This window comes from Crocodylus siamensis, chromosome 6, assembly GCF_052110815.1.
Source record: "Crocodylus siamensis isolate JL-2025a chromosome 6, ASM5211081v1, whole genome shotgun sequence".
In the NCBI taxonomy this organism is placed as follows: Eukaryota; Metazoa; Chordata; order Crocodylia; family Crocodylidae; genus Crocodylus; species Crocodylus siamensis.
In genome coordinates, this window is record NC_143400.1 from 75,242,436 (window position 1) to 75,263,262 (window position 20,827).

A 20,827-nucleotide genomic window follows, 5' to 3' on the forward strand; every position below is an offset into this window, starting at 1 on the left:
TGCATTTAAGCTTCTTGTGGGTCTTGGGGGGATTTGGTATATCTGTCATCCACAGCTGACCTGACAGTTGCTTGCTATTAAAAAAAAAATCCTGTATTTATTACAAGTGTGCATTACATTTTATATTAAATTGTGATAAAAAGGTTGATTAATAGAGATACCCAAGCATAAGGTATGTCAGGGTAGCATACTAGCTGATTCAGAAGCAAGCTTTCATAGGCAACATGTACTTTGTTAGATACTAACAAAGCTAACTGGATATAGATATACTCAGTAATGTTGTCCTGTAAAATATCAAACTCAGTTGAGCAATCAGGAGAGTTTCATACTCGTGTTTATATTTGTTATCACAGGCTGCCAGAATGGTACTATAGAAAAAAGAAACGGCAGAACACTCCTGTCCTCAGCTCCTATGTATATGGCGAAAGAAGCTTCCTAATACATACGGGGAAAACAAATAAACATTGATGGCTTAAATTCTGAATTTAAAAATGACAAGAAAACCTTATGCTATAGCACCAGTATATTTCACTGATCACTGATGCCCCCTAGTGGGAATTAATTTTAGGGAATTTAGAAGTACAAGAAAATCTTTTGTTTCTTAAATTACAGCATGTCTTAGCAGTTTAGTACAAATTATTATTCATGTATAAAAATCATCAGCAAATTCAGTCCTCTTCCCTCAAAGGAATATGATAGAGGGGATTTCTAGGAATATTGATAATATGCAGCTTAGTGGAATGCATCAGCAACAAGTGGAGTCAACAGTCAAATTAACTTGATTAATGTTCTGAAAAAATGTGCAAAAGTTATTGCTGGCTAATAAATTACCCAAGAAAAGAAAAGTCTCTGTACAACTGAAGATTTAGAGCACTTGTGACAACGAGCAACAGTGTGATCAAAAGCTTCTCCAGTCAGAGATTTGTACATTGCCAGAATCCATTTTAAAAATCACTTATTATGTGTCCAGAAAAGGGCTATCCCCAGAACATGGACATTATTCTAGCTCAAGATATTAATGACTTAGTTCAACTGCCAGTTTCTCTTCTGTAGTAAGGCAATATTCCAATCAGGGATTTCAGGGTTTTTGCAAAGGCCAGGCTCAAGTCACTCTCTAATATCACAAAACAATGGATGAAAATGACCTATGCATTAACACAAATTATGTTATAATTAGATACAAATTACTGGCCCAATAAGGATGAAATGTAATGGTCTATGATATATACAGAAAGACAGTCTAGATGATTTAATGGGCACTTTTAGCTTTAAATACTATTATTCTATAGTCTAGAACAGGGGACAGCAACCTACAGTGCATGGGCCAGATGCAGCCTGCCAAATCATTGCATCCGGCCTGCGAAGCTGGGACATCGGTAACAATTCTGTTGCAGGGGGAGCAACATAGGAGCATTCCTCTGCCCTTGAACACTTTTTGTGCAGTACAACTTGCTGCCTCAGCCCTCCCAGTTCTCTCTCATACACTGCCTTAATGAAGTCACTGCTTCTCTCTGCCAAATTTGTCACTGGTAGAAGTGGGTTTCAGCAGTGATGGTTATGGGAAGGCAGAAGGACTAGCAGGGGGCGTTAGAGTGAGAGAGCAAGAGTAGGCACAGAGTAGGCACAGAGTAGGGAGGGATGGCTTGGTAGTATCACAAACAGTGACCTGACTTCAGATCTAACTGCCTGATTTTGGCCTGCAGTTCTTCTAAGTTCACCCACCCTTGTTCTAAGAGAATCAAAGATCTATAGTGGTTAACAGAAACTTTTTAAGATAAGTTTAGTGTATCCTAAACTGATACACTGCCAGCAACCTCAGTGGTACCACAATGTAGCATGGAGGAGGAGTTTGACTACACAGTAAGATAAGATGGGAGAAAGTAATTAAAGTAATTTTAAAAAGCTATTGGTGGCATGGAAGTTCAGAGGATGAGAGAATGCAAGATAATATAAGAGAGAAGAACAGAAGGAAAGAGAAAACTGGGAGATAAAATTAAGAGAAAGTGAAAAGATAAAAACAGAATGGATTAAGGAGACAGAAAAAATAAAAAAGTAAAATTGCCAGGGAATGGGCAGGTGAAGATCTTTGCACAAAAGCAGTCTCTACTCTGGAAAAGGGGGTGCAAGAACAATTCCTCATTCTCAAGGCATCCATCCTGGGACCTAACTCCCATTGATGTTCTTACAGCAATCTATAATTCATACTATTCACAGGAGTATGCCTGTAATAGATCAATCATTTATTAACCCTCCACACGCTATAAATGATCCTTTAATAAAAACCAGTGCTAGGATCATTTAAAAAGGTTTTCTTAAAATAAAACTCAGCTAGACAACAACTGATTTTGACAACAAAATCCTTAAATCTGAGAGTTTTTTCAGAGCGCTTACAACCTTTCACAAGTTCATATTTTTGGCTGATTCTTTTCATGTTCAGCTTATTTTGTTCTTAATTTCTATCCTTTGCTATACAATAAATTTTGGGTTGTAAAGCATGTATTACTTACCGAAGATGAACTAATTATTCTTATTTGTTCAAGAGCTTCTGATAGACTTCCTTCTATCTCAGCATCATCCAAGGAAAACAGGTCCCCTGCACGTGAAAGATCCTTTTGTTCCAAAACCAGCCCAAAAAGATGATGCATGGCTGCCAATTAGCCAAAACTCTGGCTGTACCATGTGGGCCAGTCAAACAGGCAAGTGGAGCAACAATCCATAAACTAGTCAGCCATCAGTTTTACAAGTACAGAAAATCCTTTCCACATTTTGAGCCCTCTTCTGCCATGATCTAGAAAGAAATATGCAAATATTAACAATAACATGCAAGTGTCACCCTGTGATTCAGGAAATATATTTTAATGTGCCTGCAAAAATTACATAGGTAATAGGGCTGTGCAAAATAGCAGCGTTCCGCTTCAACATCCATTTCAACGGAACAGAGTTTCATTTCGAGTTTTGTTTCATTTCAAAAGCACTGTTCCGTTTCATTTAGTTGAAACCGTTTTGCTGTTTCAATGCTGTTTCAATGTTTCGTCCATAGACTATTCTGCACCCAGCGCCGGGAAGATCAGTACTGCCGCTGGCCCCAGCCAGTAGCCCCAGCCTACTGTCATCCAGTAGGCAGATCAGGGGTTGCCCTGAGCCCCTGGGAGGAGGCCGCCACAGCCCTGAAGCCCTCCCGGGGGTGCGGGCAAGCCCCAAATCTGCCTGCCAGATGATAGGAGACTGGTGCTGCTGGCTAGGGCCAGTGGCAGCACCCATCTTCTTGGCACAGGCTGCGCCCAGTGCCAGTCCCAGACAGCAGCACCAGCCTCCTGTTATCCGGCAAGCAGATCGCGGGCTCGCCCGCACCTCCAAGAGGGCTGTGGGGTTGTGCTGGACTCCTCCCAGGGGTGTGGGCCCCCTATCTGCTTGCTGGATGACAGGAGGCTGGTGCTGCCGCCTGGGAGTGGCGCTGGGCACAGCCCGCACCCAGCACCAGGAAGATCAGTGCACCGCTGGCCCCAGCTGGCAGCACCAGCCTCCTGTCATCTGGCAGGCAGATCAGGGGCCCGCACCCCTGGAGCAGTCTGGAACAGTCCATGCAGTCCTCCTGGGGGTGTGGGCAATCCCCAGATCTGCCTGCTGGATGACAGGAAGCTGGTGCTGCCAGCTGAGGCCAGCAGCAGCACCAAACTTTCCAGCATGGGCTATACCCAGTGCCGGTCCCAGCCAGCAGCACCAGCCTCTTGTCATCTGGTAGGCAGATCAGGGGCTCACCCATACCCCTGGGGAGGCTGTGGGGCTGTGCTGGATTCTTCCTGGGGGTGTGGGCCACTGATCTGTCTGCCAGATGAAAGGAGGCTGGAGCTGCTGGCTGGGACCAGTGGCAGCATTAATCCTCCTGTCATGGGCTGCTCCCAGCGCCAGTCCCAGCTGGCAGCACCAACCTCCTGTGATCTGGCAGGCAGATCAGGGGCCCGTATCCTGGGAAGACCAGTATCCCTGGGAAGAGTCTGGTACAGACCCACAGCACTGCCAGGGGTGCAAGCCCCCAATCTGCCTGCCAGATGACAGGAGGCTGGTGCTGCCAGCTGGGACCAGTGCTGAAGCCAAGTAAGCTTGTCTTCAAAACTCAAAACTTTTTGAAACTTTCAAAATACTTCAAGTGCCCTTGTTTTCTTTCAAAGCTGTTTTGAAGGCTTTTGTTTCATTTTGATTCTGCTGTTTTGAGCTTGAAACAGATCAAAACAGCTTCAAAACGAAACACCAGGCAAAATTTCCACAGCCCTAATAGGTAATATATCCTAATATTAACCAAGTATATAAACAAGAAAATGAAACAGCCACTAAGTTATTTTACGTTACTGAATTAGAGCCTTCACAGATAATTATAATGATAGAGCATTTTTCCATTCCATAGATTCATAGATGTAGGGTTGAAATGAACCTTGCAGTTCTTCTAGTCCAACCCCCTAACCTGGGCAGGAGAGAAAACTGGGCTCAAATGACCCCAGCTTGGTAATCATCAAGCCTCCTCTTAAAGACCCGCAAAGTAGGAGACAGTACTACTTCCCTTGGAAGTTGGTTCCAGATCCTAGCCACCCTGACTGTGAAGCAGTGCCTTCTAATGTCTAGTCTAAACCTACTCTCTAACAACATATGGCCGTTATTCCTTGTTACTCCGGGAGATGCTCAGGGGAACAAGGTCTCTACCATTCCCCATTGTTCCCCCCTAGTAAGTTTATAGACGCCCACCAGGTCCCCTCTCAGCCTTCTCTTGTGAAGGCCTAACAGGTTAAGGCCTTGTAGCCTCTCCTCATACGATCTGCCCTGCTGCCCCCGATCATGCAAGTGGCCCTCCTTTGGACCCTCTCAATGTTGTCCACATCCCCCCTGAAGTGCGGCGCCCAGAACTGGATGCAGTACTCCAGCTGCGGCCTGACCAGTGTCTCACAGAGGGGGAGAATCACCTCCTTGGCCCTGCTTGTGATGCATCTGTGGATGCATGACAAGGTGTAGTTAGCCCTAATGACCGTGTCCTCGCTTTGGCGGCCCATGTTCATCTTGGAATCGATAATGACTCCAAGATCTCTTTCTTCCACTGTGCTTTCAAGAAGAGGGTTCCCCAGCCTATAGGTATGCTGCTGGTTCTTACTGCCCAAGTACAGCACCCTGCACTTGCCAATATTGAATCCTATCCTATTCTCATTTGCCCACCCCTGTAACCTGTCCAGGTCCACCTGTATCCTGTCCCTCCCTTCTAGCGTGCCCACCTCACCCCAAATCCTGGTGTCACCCATAAATTTAAACAGGGTGCTTTTCACCCCCTCATCCAAGTCGCTAATAAAGAAATTGAACAGTGTGGGCCCAAGCACCAAGCCCCAAGCCCTGGGGAACTAAACTGCTCATATCCCTCCAGATTGAATATGACCTGTCCACTACCACTCTCTCAGTGCAGCCCCTCAGCCAATTTGCTATCCACCTGACTGTGTAGGCATCAATGCCACAGTCACCTAGCTTTTTAATGAGAATGGGGTGGGAGACAAAGGCCTTCCTGAACTCCAGAAAGACTACATCCACCGCGACACCTGCATCCAATGATTTTGTGACTTGATCGTAGAAGGCAATCAGGTGGTCTGACAGGACCTGCCCCTAATGAAACCATGCTGGTTGCCGCCCAGCATCATCCTTGCTGCTGGCCCTTCACCGATGTGCTCCTTGATAATCTTCTCAAAGAGCTTCCCCAGGATCGAAATAAGACTAATGGGCCTATAGTTGCCCAAGTCCTCCCTCCTCCCTTTTTTGAAGATGAGGACCACATTGGTCCTCTTCCAGTCATCTGGCACCTGGCCAGAGCACCACGAGTGCTCGTAAAACCATGCCAGGAGCCCTGTGATAACCCCTGCCAATTCCCTCAACACCCTGGGGTGGAGAGCATCTTGACCTGCTGATTTGAACATGTCCAGCCCCTCCAGAAGTTCTCTAACTCAGTCCTCCCTGACCCTAGGCCTGGTGGAGTCTCTCCTGAGTCTGTCCTGAATCTTGGTAGGGGAATCCTGGTCCTTGCACAAAAAAATGGAGGCAAAGAAATTGTTAAAAAGGTCTGCTTTTTCCTCTGGTTCCTTTTTCCTTTCCATCATACTGAGGTTTTCATATCATCCTTAACACTGTGGTGTCTGAATGCCCAGTAGCATACTTAGGGGTGGGTAAGAGGGGAACCCACCCTGGATGCCAAGTTAGGAGAGGTATCCGAATCATCCCCTACCTGTGTGGAATCCATAAGCCAGCAACATAGTCATGGTGGAAAATCCCAAACAGTCCCTGTCTGCTGTCTTCTGATGATGCTAGCAGACAGGGCCTAGCTGGGGGCTGTTTAGGAATTCCTGGCATTGGTAAGACTGCTGCCCCCTCAGCTCTGCTCTTGGAGCTGTCGGCCCCTGGCCCTGCTCTCAGAACCCTCATGCCCTCCACTCCCACTCTCAGAACCCTTATGTCCCCGATTCTCAGAGCCGTACGCCTCCCCACCCTACTCTCAGAATTGCACAGCCCACTGTCAGAATTGCACACCCACCCCCAACCCTCTCTCAGAACACACATTTTCTCTGCTCTTGGAGCACTGTTCCTCACTCTCTGGCAGGGTTTGTCCCAGGTGCCAATCTGCATGTTACACTACTGCAAATGCTTTCCAGAAGTATCTTCTATAATCTGTTTTATATCTTTCACATCTGGGTCTTTCTTTTTCCCTGTCCATAGGTGGCAAGTGGCTGTAAAGTTTTGGTTTTTTGCATACACAGGTTTTTTTAGACACAGAATAGCACAGCAAGCCAAAATACTGCTCCACATTTGAACTGGAGGAGAGAATGGACTCTGAGAACCGAATTGCACAACTCTTACTCACCATAAAGTATGACTTACAACATGAATAAAGACTGTGCAGTTGAAGTATACAAAAACAAAACAAAATGAAAAATCCACCATGCAACTAGGCATGACCTAAGAACCCTTTTGCCTCTTACATAAATTAAAGACAAGCCCTTAGCCACACCAATTTTCCAAAACTCCCCAAGAAACACTTTAAATTCTGAGTGGCCTTATTGCATCTCCCTAATATTAAAATTATGCTGTATGTACTGTTGATCAAGGGATGTTATTGGCTATCTGAGTCTTGCAGGGCATCACTACTGATGGGATAAACATATATTTTTGATGCTCAGATACTACGCTGAAAGCCATGGTATCAGAAATTGAATGAAAGATGGCACAGATGCAGCCAGAACTTCTGTATTTGCTCAAGACAGGATGACTTGTGTATTAAGTCACTACTCTACATGAATATAGTGCCAGCACGTGATCCATAGAAGTTGGAGTAGACTAAGGAAATGCACACACACCACTCAGTTTCAGTTCAAACGTACTGAAGTGTAGATACCAAAAGCAGAGAAAGTTTATTAGCCGTGTTAGTCTGAAGTCAGGCAGGAAGCAATTTAGATTTGCACTTTTACAGATAACTAAATCAGATGTACAGCATAAGCTTTCATAAGCATAAATTTATGTTGTATATTTCTGATTTAGCTTATAAGGCTAGGTACAGACATTCAAAAAGCCCGAGGCAGAAATGATCTAAGTTATGTGGTTTTCTGCAGGTGGGTAGTGAACAGAAAATATATTTGCCCTTTGTGGGGTGAATCTTAGACCAGGTTCTGCCATTTTTAAACCAGTAGGTGAGCACTGAATTTCTGTTCTGTTATAGGTATAGACTGGTTTCCGACCACTAATACCTATAAGTGTGTAATGTCTGTACCTAGTCTTTAAGTGCAAGTCTACCCTTCTGCCTGATACCAAAAAAACAGTTTCATAGTTCGTAGGGTTGGAAGGGACCTGAGCAGATTATCAAGTCCAAACCCCTGCCATGGGCAGGAAAGAATGCTGAAGTCAAATGACCCTGGCTAGGTGATTGTCTAACCTTTTTTTGAAGACCCCCAGGGTAGGAGCGAGCACCACTTCCCTTGGAAGTTGGTTCCAGATCCTAGCTGCCCTGACCGTGAAGTAGTGCCTCCCGATATCTAGCCTGAATCTACTCTCTGTCAACTTATGGCCGTTGTTCCTCGTTACTCCTGGTAGTGCTTGGGAGAACAGGGACACTCCCATTGTCTGCTGGTCCCCTTTGGCCAGTTTGTAGATGGCCACCAGATGCCCTCTCAGCGTTCTCTTGCGGAGGCTGAACAGGTTCAAGTCCCATAGCCTCTGCTTTTAGGGCCTGCCTTGCCCTGACCATGCGAGTGGCCCTCCTCTGGACCCTCTCGATGCTGTCCACATCTCTCCTGAAGTGTGGCGCCCAGAACTGGATGCAGTACTCCAACTGCGGCCTGACCAGTGTCACATAGAGGGGGAGGATCTGACACTATAAAATCCCATTTGGGAGTTCGTAACGAAGTGCTCTGTTTTAATAATAGCATAATTCCCAGCCCTGTCAGCCCTGTTTCAAGACACAGAACCTTTACAAAAAGGTAGCCCTAGGAGAGATTATCTTGTACATGCTTGTGAAGATTTTAAGTGCCAAAACTAAAAACAAATAAACAAAATAATTCAGTTGAGTCAAACAATTCCTTTTCCAGTTTGGGCATTCTAAAAGGAAAAAACCCCCAAACAATGGAAATGCAGAGTTAGGCTTTCTTTGATAGTATTCACAAGATAAGTACCCTATGCCTGGCCTGAAGTTCTAAAAGCTCTAGAGCAAGTGGAGCCAACAGAGGTGATGACAGCATAGTGAGTAGAAATAAGCAAAAGGCCCTTCGCTCAGTGTCAGCTGGAGAGAGAAACTTTGTAATGCTACAAATATTTTGGCTGACAGCAGCCATTGAGAGAAAGGAATGAACCACATGGGGAATAAAGTACATTCCCAAACACTCATAACAAATATGCAGAACAGCAGCCTATTCTCAGTTTCCATTAGAATCACAAGAGGAAACTAAAATACACATCTCATGGATCCAGCCCAAATTAAACGCATTCATTAGAAAGAAAGGTTATAAATTTGTACAGTCTTTTCTCATAAAGCAAAGCAGAAGGTGCCAGTTCCTATTTTATAATAAGTCCTTTCGTTTGAAAAAGTGACAACATTGTCCTCATTTCTATTTTCTATCCAGTCCTATTTTAAATGTAAAAAATTATGCAGCATCTAGCTCTTCCCTTAGGTGTTATTTTCAGTTTATAGATCACACTATAAACAAGTCTTGCTTGATATTCAGCCATTTTTTTCTTGCTTTCATAGTATTAGTCCTTGTTTTTCCTCATAAATCATGGCTCTGTCCATCTCTTTCAAATATTTTAGACTTAGGATATTCCATACCAACAGCTATCGCATAGTCAAGGTATACTGACTTTGCCCTTTTAAGCTTTATCCACTAGAAAAGTCCTTCAGACTCTTCATCATTTTTGCTGGTCTTCTCCAAACTCATTCCAGTTTGTCAATATTTTCTCAGCAATGCAGTGTTTAGAAATGAACACAATATTCCAAGTCAGAGCAAAGAACTGAGACCTGGACTATTACCTCTTACTCCATAAAGTAAAGCCTTTTTCTGAATCACAATACCATAAGTAAGCCTGCCTAGATGTTGATAAATGTATATACAAATGGAACTACCATATTTACTTGAATCTAAGATAAGGTTTTTTCCCACCCCAGACAACTTAGAGAAAATAAAAGACTTGTCTTAACTTCAACTGCTGGCCTGGGACAGGCAGCAGCTCAGCTCCAGCTTTGGCCCTGGAGTAGGAGCCCAAGGCATAGTGGAGCCACTGCCTGCTCCAGACTGAGATAGTTGTGCAGCATGGGGCAAGGCTTGCTGCTAAGGAAACATGAGGGAAATCATGTGGTGCAGAAGGAAAAGGAGGGGAGAGGAAACCCACCTGTGCAGCTCAGGGACAGATTCCACAGCCTGCCCCAGGCCTGTACCTGTGGCCCACTCCCAGCATGCCCCCAATCTTACCTTCTGCTCCAGCTCCAACCCTGATCCAGTAGGTCCCTAATTATGGTTACTGCTTCATTCCAGTCACTAGCAACTACTAGATGCTATAAAGTTATCGTTACTGTAATATACTAGAAATGGCTTTGTGAACTCATGCTAGCCCTTACTAACTGCTCAGAGTCTGCTCTCATTTGCATTTTATGATGGGGGCAAAAGCCCCGAGCCATGGGGCTCCAGCAGCAGCAGCTAAAGCTCTGAGCTGTAGGCAGCATCCCCGCATACTGAGCTGGGGAAGCATGGCGGTGGTGGCAGGATCACCACACCACGAGTGATGCCAGCAACCCCACCAGCAGCAGCCTAGCCCCTCAAGACCCAGGAATGGGACAACGACCTGCAAGACATATCAACAACACTGTGGCATCCCTCACCGTAGCCAGCAGGGGCCCAAAGACAGGCTGAAGAAAAAAAGGTGGTGTGGACATGATTTGTAAGTGCATACTGATTTACCAGCTGGGGCAGTGAGGCAGCAATAAAAGTCCTGTGCTCCAATCCGACAGGGGAGCTAGAAGGAAGTCCCTGGAGGGCCTAGGGCAGGCCGAAACTGGAGTGAAGAGCCAGAGAGTAACAGTTGGTGGCAGCCTCCATGTGTGAAGCTGCCCTCACGCACTGACTCGGTGGAGTGCAATTCTGGGCGCCACACTTCAAGAAGGATGCGGATAACCTGGAGAGGGTCCAGAGAAGGGCCACTCGTATGGTTAAGGGCCTGCAGGCCAAGCCCTACGAGGAGAGATTAGAGAAACTGGACCTTTTCAGCCTCCGCAAGAGAAGGTTGAGAGGCGACCTGGTGGCTGCCTATAAGTTTGTCAGGGGGGCACAGAAGGGAATTGGTGAGTATTTATTCACCAAGGCGCCCCCGGGGGTTACAAGAAATAATGGCCACAAGCTAGAGGAGAGCAGATTTAGATTGGATATTAGGAGGAACTTCTTCACAGTTCGAGTGGCCAAGGTCTGGAACGGGCTCCCAAGGGAGGTGGTGCTCTCCCCTACCCTGGGGGTATTCAAGAGAAGGTTGGATGTGTATCTAGCTGGGGTAATGTAGGCCCAGCACTCTTTCCTGCTTATGCAGGGGGTCGGACTTGATGATCTATTGAGGTCCCTTCCGACCCTAGCATCTATGAATCTATGAATCTATGAGTCAGTGCACTTACCTGAAGAGGATACTTGGAAGTCCAGCTGTGGCAAGGGCTGAGAGGACAACAACAAACCTACAGGACAGGATGAGAGCAACGACTGGGAATGATACTGTGTCCATGCATACATCAAAGTAACAATGGGTTGGCGCTAGGTAGGGTGTAGGGGAGGTGGAGCCCCAAAATCCTCACACTGACAAGTGACCTTAGCAAGATACCTCTGAGCTGGGAGTAACACCAATCCCAAGATTAAAAGTTCCATCAAACACATGGCAGGCAAGAAGCTTTGGCAGTCTGGGTTATTGGTGCTGGGGGCAAACTGTCAGCCCGCAGGACCGTGGTTGGCTCTGGGCAGCTAAAAAAGGCTAAGCAAGGAGCTCTGGGCAGGCACGGCAAGTTACAAATTGGTGCATTGCCCAGGAACAAGTGGGATAATGGAACCCTGGAGGCCGACACCAAAATAGAGGTTAATATGATACCACAAGTAGAGCTGTTTGGACAAACACTACAAGCAGTGACTAAAGTACTTGAAGTCCAACAGTGACAGGCCCTTCAACAAAGTGAATGGTTTAGGCATAACTGGTCTGCCTTTAAAATGCATAAGATTTCAAAAGACGATGACGCTGAAGCATTCATAGAGGCCTTTGAAAGGAATGCCATACAAACTGGATTGGTCCCTGTGGGCCAGGCAGTTAGGGCCACTACTGATTGGAAAGACCCAAGCAGCATACAGGACCCTCCCCAGGGAAGAAGCGTATGCCTATGACAAAGTCAAGCGGGCAATTCTCCACTGGCTTGAATTAACCCCAGAGCACTAAAGGAGATTCTTTATGGATAAACAAGGGAAAGATGAGAAAAAAACCCAGATCCTGATGCAGCTGTTAAAAGATTTGCTGGACAGATGGATCCCCCCAGCCACCATAGGCACAGAGGTGCTCGCAGGCCAACTGTCTGAACAGTTTATCCAAGAATTAGAGGAAGGGACACAATTATGGGTAGAGCAACACCTACCTAAGTCAGCTGAAAAGGCCCAGAGAATCACCGAAGCCTATGCAGCATCAAAAGTGGAGACGGGGAAGGAAAGGCCTTATAAAAGTGATAGGAGCCAGTACCATAGGGAGGAGGAACATTATTGAGGACCTTCAACACAGGCAGGCAAGGGAGTGCTATGCTATCGCTGTTGGCATAGAGAACATGTGGCCAGAGAGTGTCCTCAAAGACTGCATGACCAGTGGAGACCAGCAGGTGGGAACACAGGCCCCCAGGAAAGATGGGATAATAGCAAACCCATGGAAGAGATGGACTGTAGCTTTGGCAGGGGGAGTGAGGTTACAGTGTGGGACCACCCCAAAGTTACAGCATGGATAGCAGGACAAGCTTTACGTGCCACACTCGACCCTTATAAGATCCAGCCTGATACTGAAAAGTGCCATAACATGGTGCAAGCCCATTAGGATGAGGTGCATCCATGGCAAAGCTGAACAGTATTAGAGGGGATATGCAAGGGCTAGAATTGCCAATAGAGCAGGCCGGATGAAGGTGAGGTTCACTGTGGAGCTTGATGGGGAAATGAACATGGGGAGAGATTGGCCCCCACTATATGATGTCCTAAATGAAGTAAAGAAAGCTGAATTGGAAAGGAAAGAATGGCCCCAAATGGAAGGTTGGATAACAGAGGAGGAAGAATATAGCTCCTCTGAGGAAGAACAATTTATTAGCTTGGGAGGGAGGCCAACAGGCTCACATTTTTAGATCGTGTAAGATAAAGAAGCAGAGTTCACAAAGTTCAGATAAGATGAAGTTGCCAGCATCGACAGAAAAGTTGTGAGACCAGAGCTGCAAGTAAGTTACCCACATTTCGAGATTTGGGATGGGTTATTGTACCAGGTAAAGCACTTGGATAGGGGTGAGTGCATCCAACACCTATTGGTGCCCTGGGCATTCAGAAGGAAGGTGTGTGATATGGCCCAAGCAATACCCATAGGTGGACACTTTGGGAGAGAGAGAACTCTAGGCAAAATCAAGCAATGGTTCTTTTGGCTGGGCATGCGAGAAGAAGTAGCATACCGGTGCGGGTTCTGCATGGAGTGTCAATTGGAGGAGGAAAGACAGCCATAGAGGGCATCCTTGCAGGTGATGCTCATTAACACCCCCTTTGACCAAGTCACCCTCGATATTGTGGGTGTACTCACCAAAAGTAGTGCAGGGAACCAGTACATACTCATCTTAATTGATTATGCCACCCAATACCCAGAGGCAATTGCACTTAGAACAGCCACCACATGCTGGATCGCAGAAGAATTGTTAAAGTGGATCTCCCATTTCGGCATACCCAGGGAAATCATTACCAACCAGGGTACAAATTTTATGTCAGAGGTGTTAAAGGCTGTATGCCATGTGCTGGGCATTAAGCATTTGCAAACATCAGTTTACCACCACCAGACAAATGGGTTGGTGGAGTGACTAAATGGCATGATTAAATGCGTATTGTGACAAAGCATGCAGAAAGAGCCTAGGAAATGGGACCTGCTTCTTGTGCTACTAATGTTCGCTCTCATGGACACACCACAGACATCAACCCAGTTCACGCTTTTCAAATTGATATTTGGTCACAAGCCCCAAAGCCTATTGCAATTAGCCAGGGAAGAGTGGGAAAGGCCGGGGCACAAGCAAGTTGGGGCCCAACAATATAGGCAGGACATGATGGAATACCTCAAGCAAGCACAGCAGTTAGCGCACGTGAATATGGAGAGGGCACAACAATGACAGAAAGTCAGTTATAACCAGAAGGCATGAGAGAGAGAGTTTCAGCCTGGAGTTAAGGTGTTGGCTCTTCTTCCCTCCTCTGCAAATAAATTATTAACCAAATGGCAAGAGCCATGTGAGATAAAAAGAAGGGCTGGAACTGTAGATTATGAAGTATATCACCCAGGGCATGTAAGGGGACACTAGATCTACCGTGTAAACCTACTGAAGGCCTGGAGGGAGCCTGAGGGATGCCTGTTAAGTTCCGAAGAGATACCTGAAGATCTAGGCCCCAAGGTAGGAGAAAGCACCCAGAGGGGCAGGATAGAGATAAGAGACAGCCTCACCGATCAACAACAAAAGGAGGTGGAGCGGATCATTGACAGATTTGGGGATGTATTCAGTGAGCTATCTGGAAAGGCTAGGGGCATGGTGCACAAAATAAATACGCCAAAAGCGGTGGTTATGAGAGAAAAGTGGAGGCCGATTCCTCACTACCTGCAAATGCGGGTATATGAGGAAATACAGAAAATGCTTAGACAAAGGGTGATAGTAGCCCAAAGCCCCTGGAGAAGTCCCATGGTGGTCATCCTGAAATCTGATGGGTCACTAAGGATCTGCGTGGATTTCAGGAGGCTCAATGCGGTAGCGTGTTTTGATGCGTTCCCCATGCCACACATAGAAGAATTACTGGAATGGACAGGTCAGGCAAAATATAGCTCTACCCTGGATCTTTCCAAGGGCTACTAGCAAATCCCCATGGTTCATAAACAAGAGGAAGATTTTCAGTAAATTCTCTCTCCCAGACTGTTCATTTGGATTCAAGGCCCAGAAACTCATGTCACCTGGGATCTGCATAAGAGTGCAAGCTGCTGTATAATATATAATAAAGGAAAATTCTACAAATTAGCCACCCGCTTCTTATTCAGTTCACTTACACACGTAATTCATGGTACAGGGTTGAATTATTATGTCAGTTACACTGATTTTATGCCATTTTTCAGAAACAAATTCTAAAATGTAAAAGACAGGTCAAAACTGATGCAGAACATGGAGGAGTTTCTAGGAAAAAAATCAGTTAAACATCTCTATTTATATAGCATTAATCCTACTTTAAGCCTACTTGCAATTTTCTTTTATTTTGCTCAAAACTGTTAGTATCAATACAGAGAATTTCACACTCTTCATTATTTACCACAAGACATTAATAGTTAACTTCTAGTAAAGCACGTCCAATTACATAATTCCAAATTAAAGTACAAAAGACTAGATTCTCCTGTCAGTTAAAATGATATAGAACATGAGTAACTGTATTGAAAGCAATACAGACTTTTACTCTGGTAAAAGTCAGAGGAGAATCTGGCCCATCATATTCCTAGCCCGTATTTCTCATGTTTAAAAATGAAAATCCACAAAACCAGAAACACAAACTGATTTTTATTACCTGTGCGTGACTCCACAGCAACATTCTCAGTGAGGTTTACAGTTGCCGAGTTGTGTTTTTTGAAACTCAGAACTGATATGCTGTTTTGCTTTTTTTGCTACAACAGGCAACATCCAAGGGCATAACAAGTGGAAAGTTATGGAATCTACTGTTAAGCAGTGAACCTGAAACTGCTAATTACAGTGCCAGGAGTAAGGAATTCAAGGAATGCAGACTAAAGCAGCCTAAAAAGTTACCATTGGCTTAATCAGGTGACTAGAATGAACCGAAATGCAGAGTGGCCTTATCTTTGAATGAAACACACTGTTTCTAGGACAAAATACAAAGCCTACTCAAGTTGAGTGCGGTTGTTTTCAATCGAGAAAACAGAACTCTCTGTGTTAGTGGAAAGTTATCCTTCCCTGGGAAAAATGTAAAAAGACCCAGCAAGCTCAAGCTTTTTGAAAGAGAGAGAGCCAAGTGAATGAAACTACTATAGAGAAGCTATTCTATCCCAGAGAATAAACATAGCCATTTTGTTATACTGCTCATGAATACAAAGCAGGGTCTGATGTTTGTTTGAGCTTTTATCACCAGTTTCGTAAATGTCATCACAAAAATCTCTGCACATATGATCTACAGAAATACCTGCATAATACAAGGCTCCTATACACGTGCAGAGAGCCTGCTCCAACACACTGTAATTCCATGAAAGTTACCATGCTCCAGCAACCTTGTGTCATGTGTATCAGCATCCCCATGCTGACAAATGGCAGCAGGATGCTTGAAACTAAAGCTTGTTCATAGTTCAAAGGGCCCCACCACCATTTTTCAGCATGGGGACACTGATAAACACGATGCTCTGGGCAATTTTAATTAGCGCAGCTCTCGAATAAATATCAAAGTAAACAAAACTAATTCAAAGATCTGCGTCTAATTTTACTATCCATTTTTATGTATTTTAGGACCTATATTTTGTGTATTTTTAGAACCCTTTTTATAACAGATGCACTTAAAGGATGAGTTTCTTGCTAGATGGAGGCCAACATTCTTAGCAGTGCACCTTATCAGAGGCAATCAGAGTAAAACCTAACCTGACAGGTTTCAGGACTCAACGGAAAACTTACCTGTTTGCAAAAGAATTCCTCCAATAATAGAAGGGAAACAATAAAAATTCCAAAGATAAAGATGACTGGCTAAAGTGTGTTAAAAAGCTGGCAGAACTCTGGAACAGCAATACACAGCTGGTCCTAATATTTCATAGATTTCATACACATTAGGGCTGGAAGGGACCTTTTTCAATTGTGGAGCCCAAAACTGGATGCAATACTCCAACTGCAGCCTCACCAAGGCCTAGTACAAAGGGAGAATGACATCCTGGGATCTGCTGGAGAAGTAACTATGGATGCAAGCCAGCATTCTGGTCGCTTTACTAGCCACAGCATCGCATTGCAGACTCATGTTCATCTTGTGGTCAGTGATGACCCCCAAGTCTCTTTCTTCCATAGTGCTAGCCAGCGTAGCACTACTGAGCCTATAAAGATGCTGCAGGTTTTTCTTCCCAAGGTGGAGAACCTTGCCTTTTTCAGTGTTAAACACCATCAGGTTCTCATCCGCCCATTTGCTGAGCCTGCCCAGGTCAGCCTGGATCACCCGCCTGTCTTGTGGCGTGGATGCTTTTCCCCAAAGTTTGGTGTCATTGGCGAACTTGGCCAGTCCGCTCCTGACTCCAATGTTGACATCATTAATGAAGATGTTGAACAATATGGGTCCAAAGACAGAGCCTTGGGGGACCCCACTGGTCACAGGACACCATGATGAGTGACTTCCATCAATTACTACCCTCTGCATCTGACCATGGAGCCAATTTCCCAGCCAGTGGATCATGGTGGACCCAAGGCCACAACTGGCACATTTCGCCAAGAGGTGATCATGGGATACCAGATTGAAGGCTTTTTTGAAGTAAGATATATGACAGCAATCTCTTCTCCCTTGTTCAGTTGATAGGTCACCTGGTCATAGAAGGAAATGAGATTGGTCAAGAAAGACCTACCCGACCCGCAACAAACCTGTGCTGGCTATCCCTTAGGATGTTGGCGTCAGCCAGTCCATTAAGGATGGCCTCTTTAATAAACTTTTCTAAGACCTTCCCCAGGATAGAAGTCAGGCTGATGGGCCTATAGTTAGCTGGAACCACTTTCCTCCCTTTCTTGAAGATAGGCACAACATTGGGCTTCTTCCAGTCTTCGGGCACTACACCAGAGTGCCAGAAGTTTTCAAAGATCCATGCCAAAGGCTGGGCTATGATGCTCACCAGTTCCTTGAGTACCCTGGGGTGTAGATTGTCAGGGCTGGCTGACTTGAAGGTATCCAGCTTCTCAAGATGTTCCTTCGCGAGGTCAGCATTTATGGAGGGCAGGGGATCTCCCTCAACTGGACCTCCCTTTCCCGTAGCGGGCATGGGTGTCCCATGGGACTGATGAAAAACCGACACAAAGTACCCATTTAATAGGTTGGCTTTTTCCTGGGCGTCAGTTGTCAGTTGCCCCATCTGGTTCAACAGGGGTCCAATGTTGCCTTTGCTTTTTCTCCGGCTCCCCACATATCTGGAAAAGGACTTTTTATTGTCCTTGATGCTTGAAGCTAGTTGGAGTTCAGTTGCAGCCTTGGCTTTCCTGGTTTGCTCCCTGCAGGATTGGACCAGTGCAAAATAATCCTCCTTGGAGGTGAATCCCATCCTCCATCCTTTGCAGGCCTTTCTTTTTAGCCTCAGGAGGTCTGCTAGGTCCCTGGAGAGCCAGGGGGGCTGCTGTGCCTTCTTGCTGCCTTTCCTCTAAGATGGAATAGACTTAGCTTGTGGATTGAGGATCACTCCCTTGAGGAGCAACCACTGTTCTCGAACTCCCGTCTCCCTGGGGTCGTGGTTTCTTAGGGCCTTGCTGACAAGCCTCCTGAGCTTGTCAAAGTCTGCTTTCCTGAAGTCAAGGACTTCCGTGTTGCTGACTGACTTGCCAACTTTATGGCGGATAGTGAAGGTGATCAGTTCATGGTCGCTGTCACCCAGCTTCCCATCGATCACTAGGTCGCCGATTAAGTCATCCCCAGTAGCCAGTACCAGGTCGAGCAGCGCTTTGCCTCTTGTTGGCTCATAGACTTCTTGAGTTAGGTAGAGGAAGCGAGGAAGCTTTGTGACCACTCGGATTTTGCTGAGTGATCCTTCCACGATATGTCGGGGTAATTGAAGTCACCCATGACAACTGTGGTCCTGGAGCCAGATTGGGTGCTTAGATTCTACAGAGATAAATTCATTAGAAATACCTGAAAGAAAAAGGTTTGAGACAACATAGCAGATGCTGCGAGTATTATAGCCACATCCTTTAATTTTAAAGGATTTATAATGCAATTATCGCTGTAGGGCTCTTGCCACCAAAAATAAACAGAAAAGGGAAATCTTGGGAAAGCAATGCAATGAAATTGTTCTGTAAGTTGTACTCTGAGCAACCACAAGTTTTAAAAATTAATTTAAACATGGTTTCTTAGTTTGACTGGCCAGCTTGAGACTTTTTAGGCCAGAATTTTAAAGGTGCAAAACATCTATTAGTTGCCATTAACTACAGTTGTGAAAATCATATCTAAGGGATTTGAAAACTGAAAAATGGGCCCAAGCAGCAAGACTATACTAATAAAGAACTACAGAGTGAAACACACCTGCTCAATGCTCTAGCCTCTGGAACAGATGCAATGTAGTTTTTGTTGTAAAGCTAATTAGCACATACCCAACACCACCCTTAGGCAGATATATTATATCCCTGTTGAGAGACAACTCATGCTGAGAGAGTTTGGAGTGTTTAACTGCAGCACTCCCTAGCACAGCCCTTGATGCCCATAGTGTCTTCCAGTCTGGACATCCAAAAATTGAGTAATCCAAAATCTTTTGAAGACACTGGTTTAAGTCTATGGATAGCATACAGAGTAATTGTGCAGCACTGTGCACCAACATCTGGTGTTCCTTCAAAATGGTTGGAGCACACAGTACAAAATCCTGAGCTGTTTCATATCCATCTGATATCTACAATCAATATGAACAGCCTCCATGCATTCTCAAAGCCATGGACAGATTTGTAAATCAATAGATCAAGGTAAAAAAGCTTTTGAATGTAAACCGCTAGGATTCAGGCTTAATTTGTTTTTCTTGTATTAATTATAATACATTACAATGGTTTAAAAGTATACCAAATAGAGAACTCACTGAATTCCTTGACTCAGCCCATCTTACTATAAACTCCACTGTCAGTTCAGATGTGAGTTTGTTGAGGACATTGTGCCGGATTTTTTTAGGCTGCGTTAGCAGATGGAGTCCATTAGGTTCTATGAAGCACTTTGGAATCCTTGAACTGAAGCTACAGAAATGCAAAATAATATAAGTCAGGGGTATCAGATATGGCCACCCGCAGGCCAAATCTGGTTCCGACTTTTGCCCCAACTTGGCTGCAGTGCTAGACCTTCCTGCAGCAGCACCCAAGGGCCTGAGCAAGACCTAGTGTTGGAGCCTGAGCAGCAGCACAACTTGTTCCCGTGGCAGCATTCAAGTGCCCAGTCAAGACCTGTAGAGTTGGAGCCCAAGCAGCACCATGTATTTTCCTGGGCTGACAGCCAGATGCCTGCAACACTGGGCTTCACATTGTGGTGCTTCTGGCACTCCTGCACTCCAGTTCTCCCTATGGTGCTTTATAGCCACTAAAGGAAGCAGCCATGGTGCTGCTTGGACTCCAGCACCACAGCTCTCACCAGCTTGGCTGCCAACCATCTGAGCAAGTGAAGTAGTGCTAGGACCCTAAAAGCACCACAGAAAGAAGCCTGGCACCGCAGCTTGTTCCTGCAGAGGCAACAGAGCACCCAGGATGCTGGGCCTCTCCAATCGGGTCCAAACCAGGCAGAAAAGCATGGAGCATATGGAGCACTGGAAGCATAGGGAAGGGAGTCTGTGGGTCCAACCTGGTCTGTATGGGCAGTCCCACACTATTCATCTGGCCCATGGAACCTCCTGCACCACTTATCCAGCCTATAGGGCCAGACAAGTTTAACACCCCTGATGTAAGGCAACATTTGCATCTTCTGTATATGCACACTATAAAATATATTGCAGGTACAGCCAGGGTGAGAGGATGTAATTTGCCAAATGAAGGAGCCATTCCAGAAGTTTAAAGACCTAGGACATACTGTTTATAATTATTATTACAAGACTAATAATGAGAATTATGATAACAACAACCACCACCATGACCCACACTATCCAGAAAGGCTCAGAGCAGCCTTCACAGTAAATGACAAAGAACCTACAGATAAGAAGCAATAAGAATCTGCAAAAATCAACTTCAAAACTTCACCCAACCCCCCAGTCCCTGCCTGTCACTCTTCAATCCATTAAATATGGGGTTATTCATGAGAGTAAAGTTATGCACAGGTGCAAGATTTTGCACAATTAGCATCACAGAACAAAGCTCAACTTTTTGCAGATT

At 45.3% G+C, this 20,827-nt stretch overlaps 1 protein-coding gene across 3 annotated transcripts in view; it reads right to left on the bottom strand.

Annotated features, from left to right (window-relative positions):
* The window catches only part of VEPH1 (ventricular zone expressed PH domain containing 1), a 117,997-nt gene extending 102,534 nt beyond the window's left edge, over nucleotides 1–15,463 (bottom strand). For 2 of the 3 annotated variants that reach the window (XM_090052184.1, XM_090052187.1), the window contains exons 1-2: nucleotides 15,330–15,463; nucleotides 2,508–2,788 (exon numbers count right to left, since the gene is read on the bottom strand). In XM_090052184.1, coding sequence (XP_089908310.1) covers nucleotides 2,508–2,645 — 138 coding nt within the window. In that variant the 5' untranslated portion in view covers nucleotides 2,646–2,788; nucleotides 15,330–15,463. Of the gene's footprint in view, nucleotides 1–2,507; nucleotides 2,789–11,158; nucleotides 11,218–15,329 lie in introns of those variants that run through there. The other variant, XM_090052186.1, reaches the window with a different exon arrangement.
* Between the last annotated feature and the right edge of the window lie 5,364 nt (nucleotides 15,464–20,827).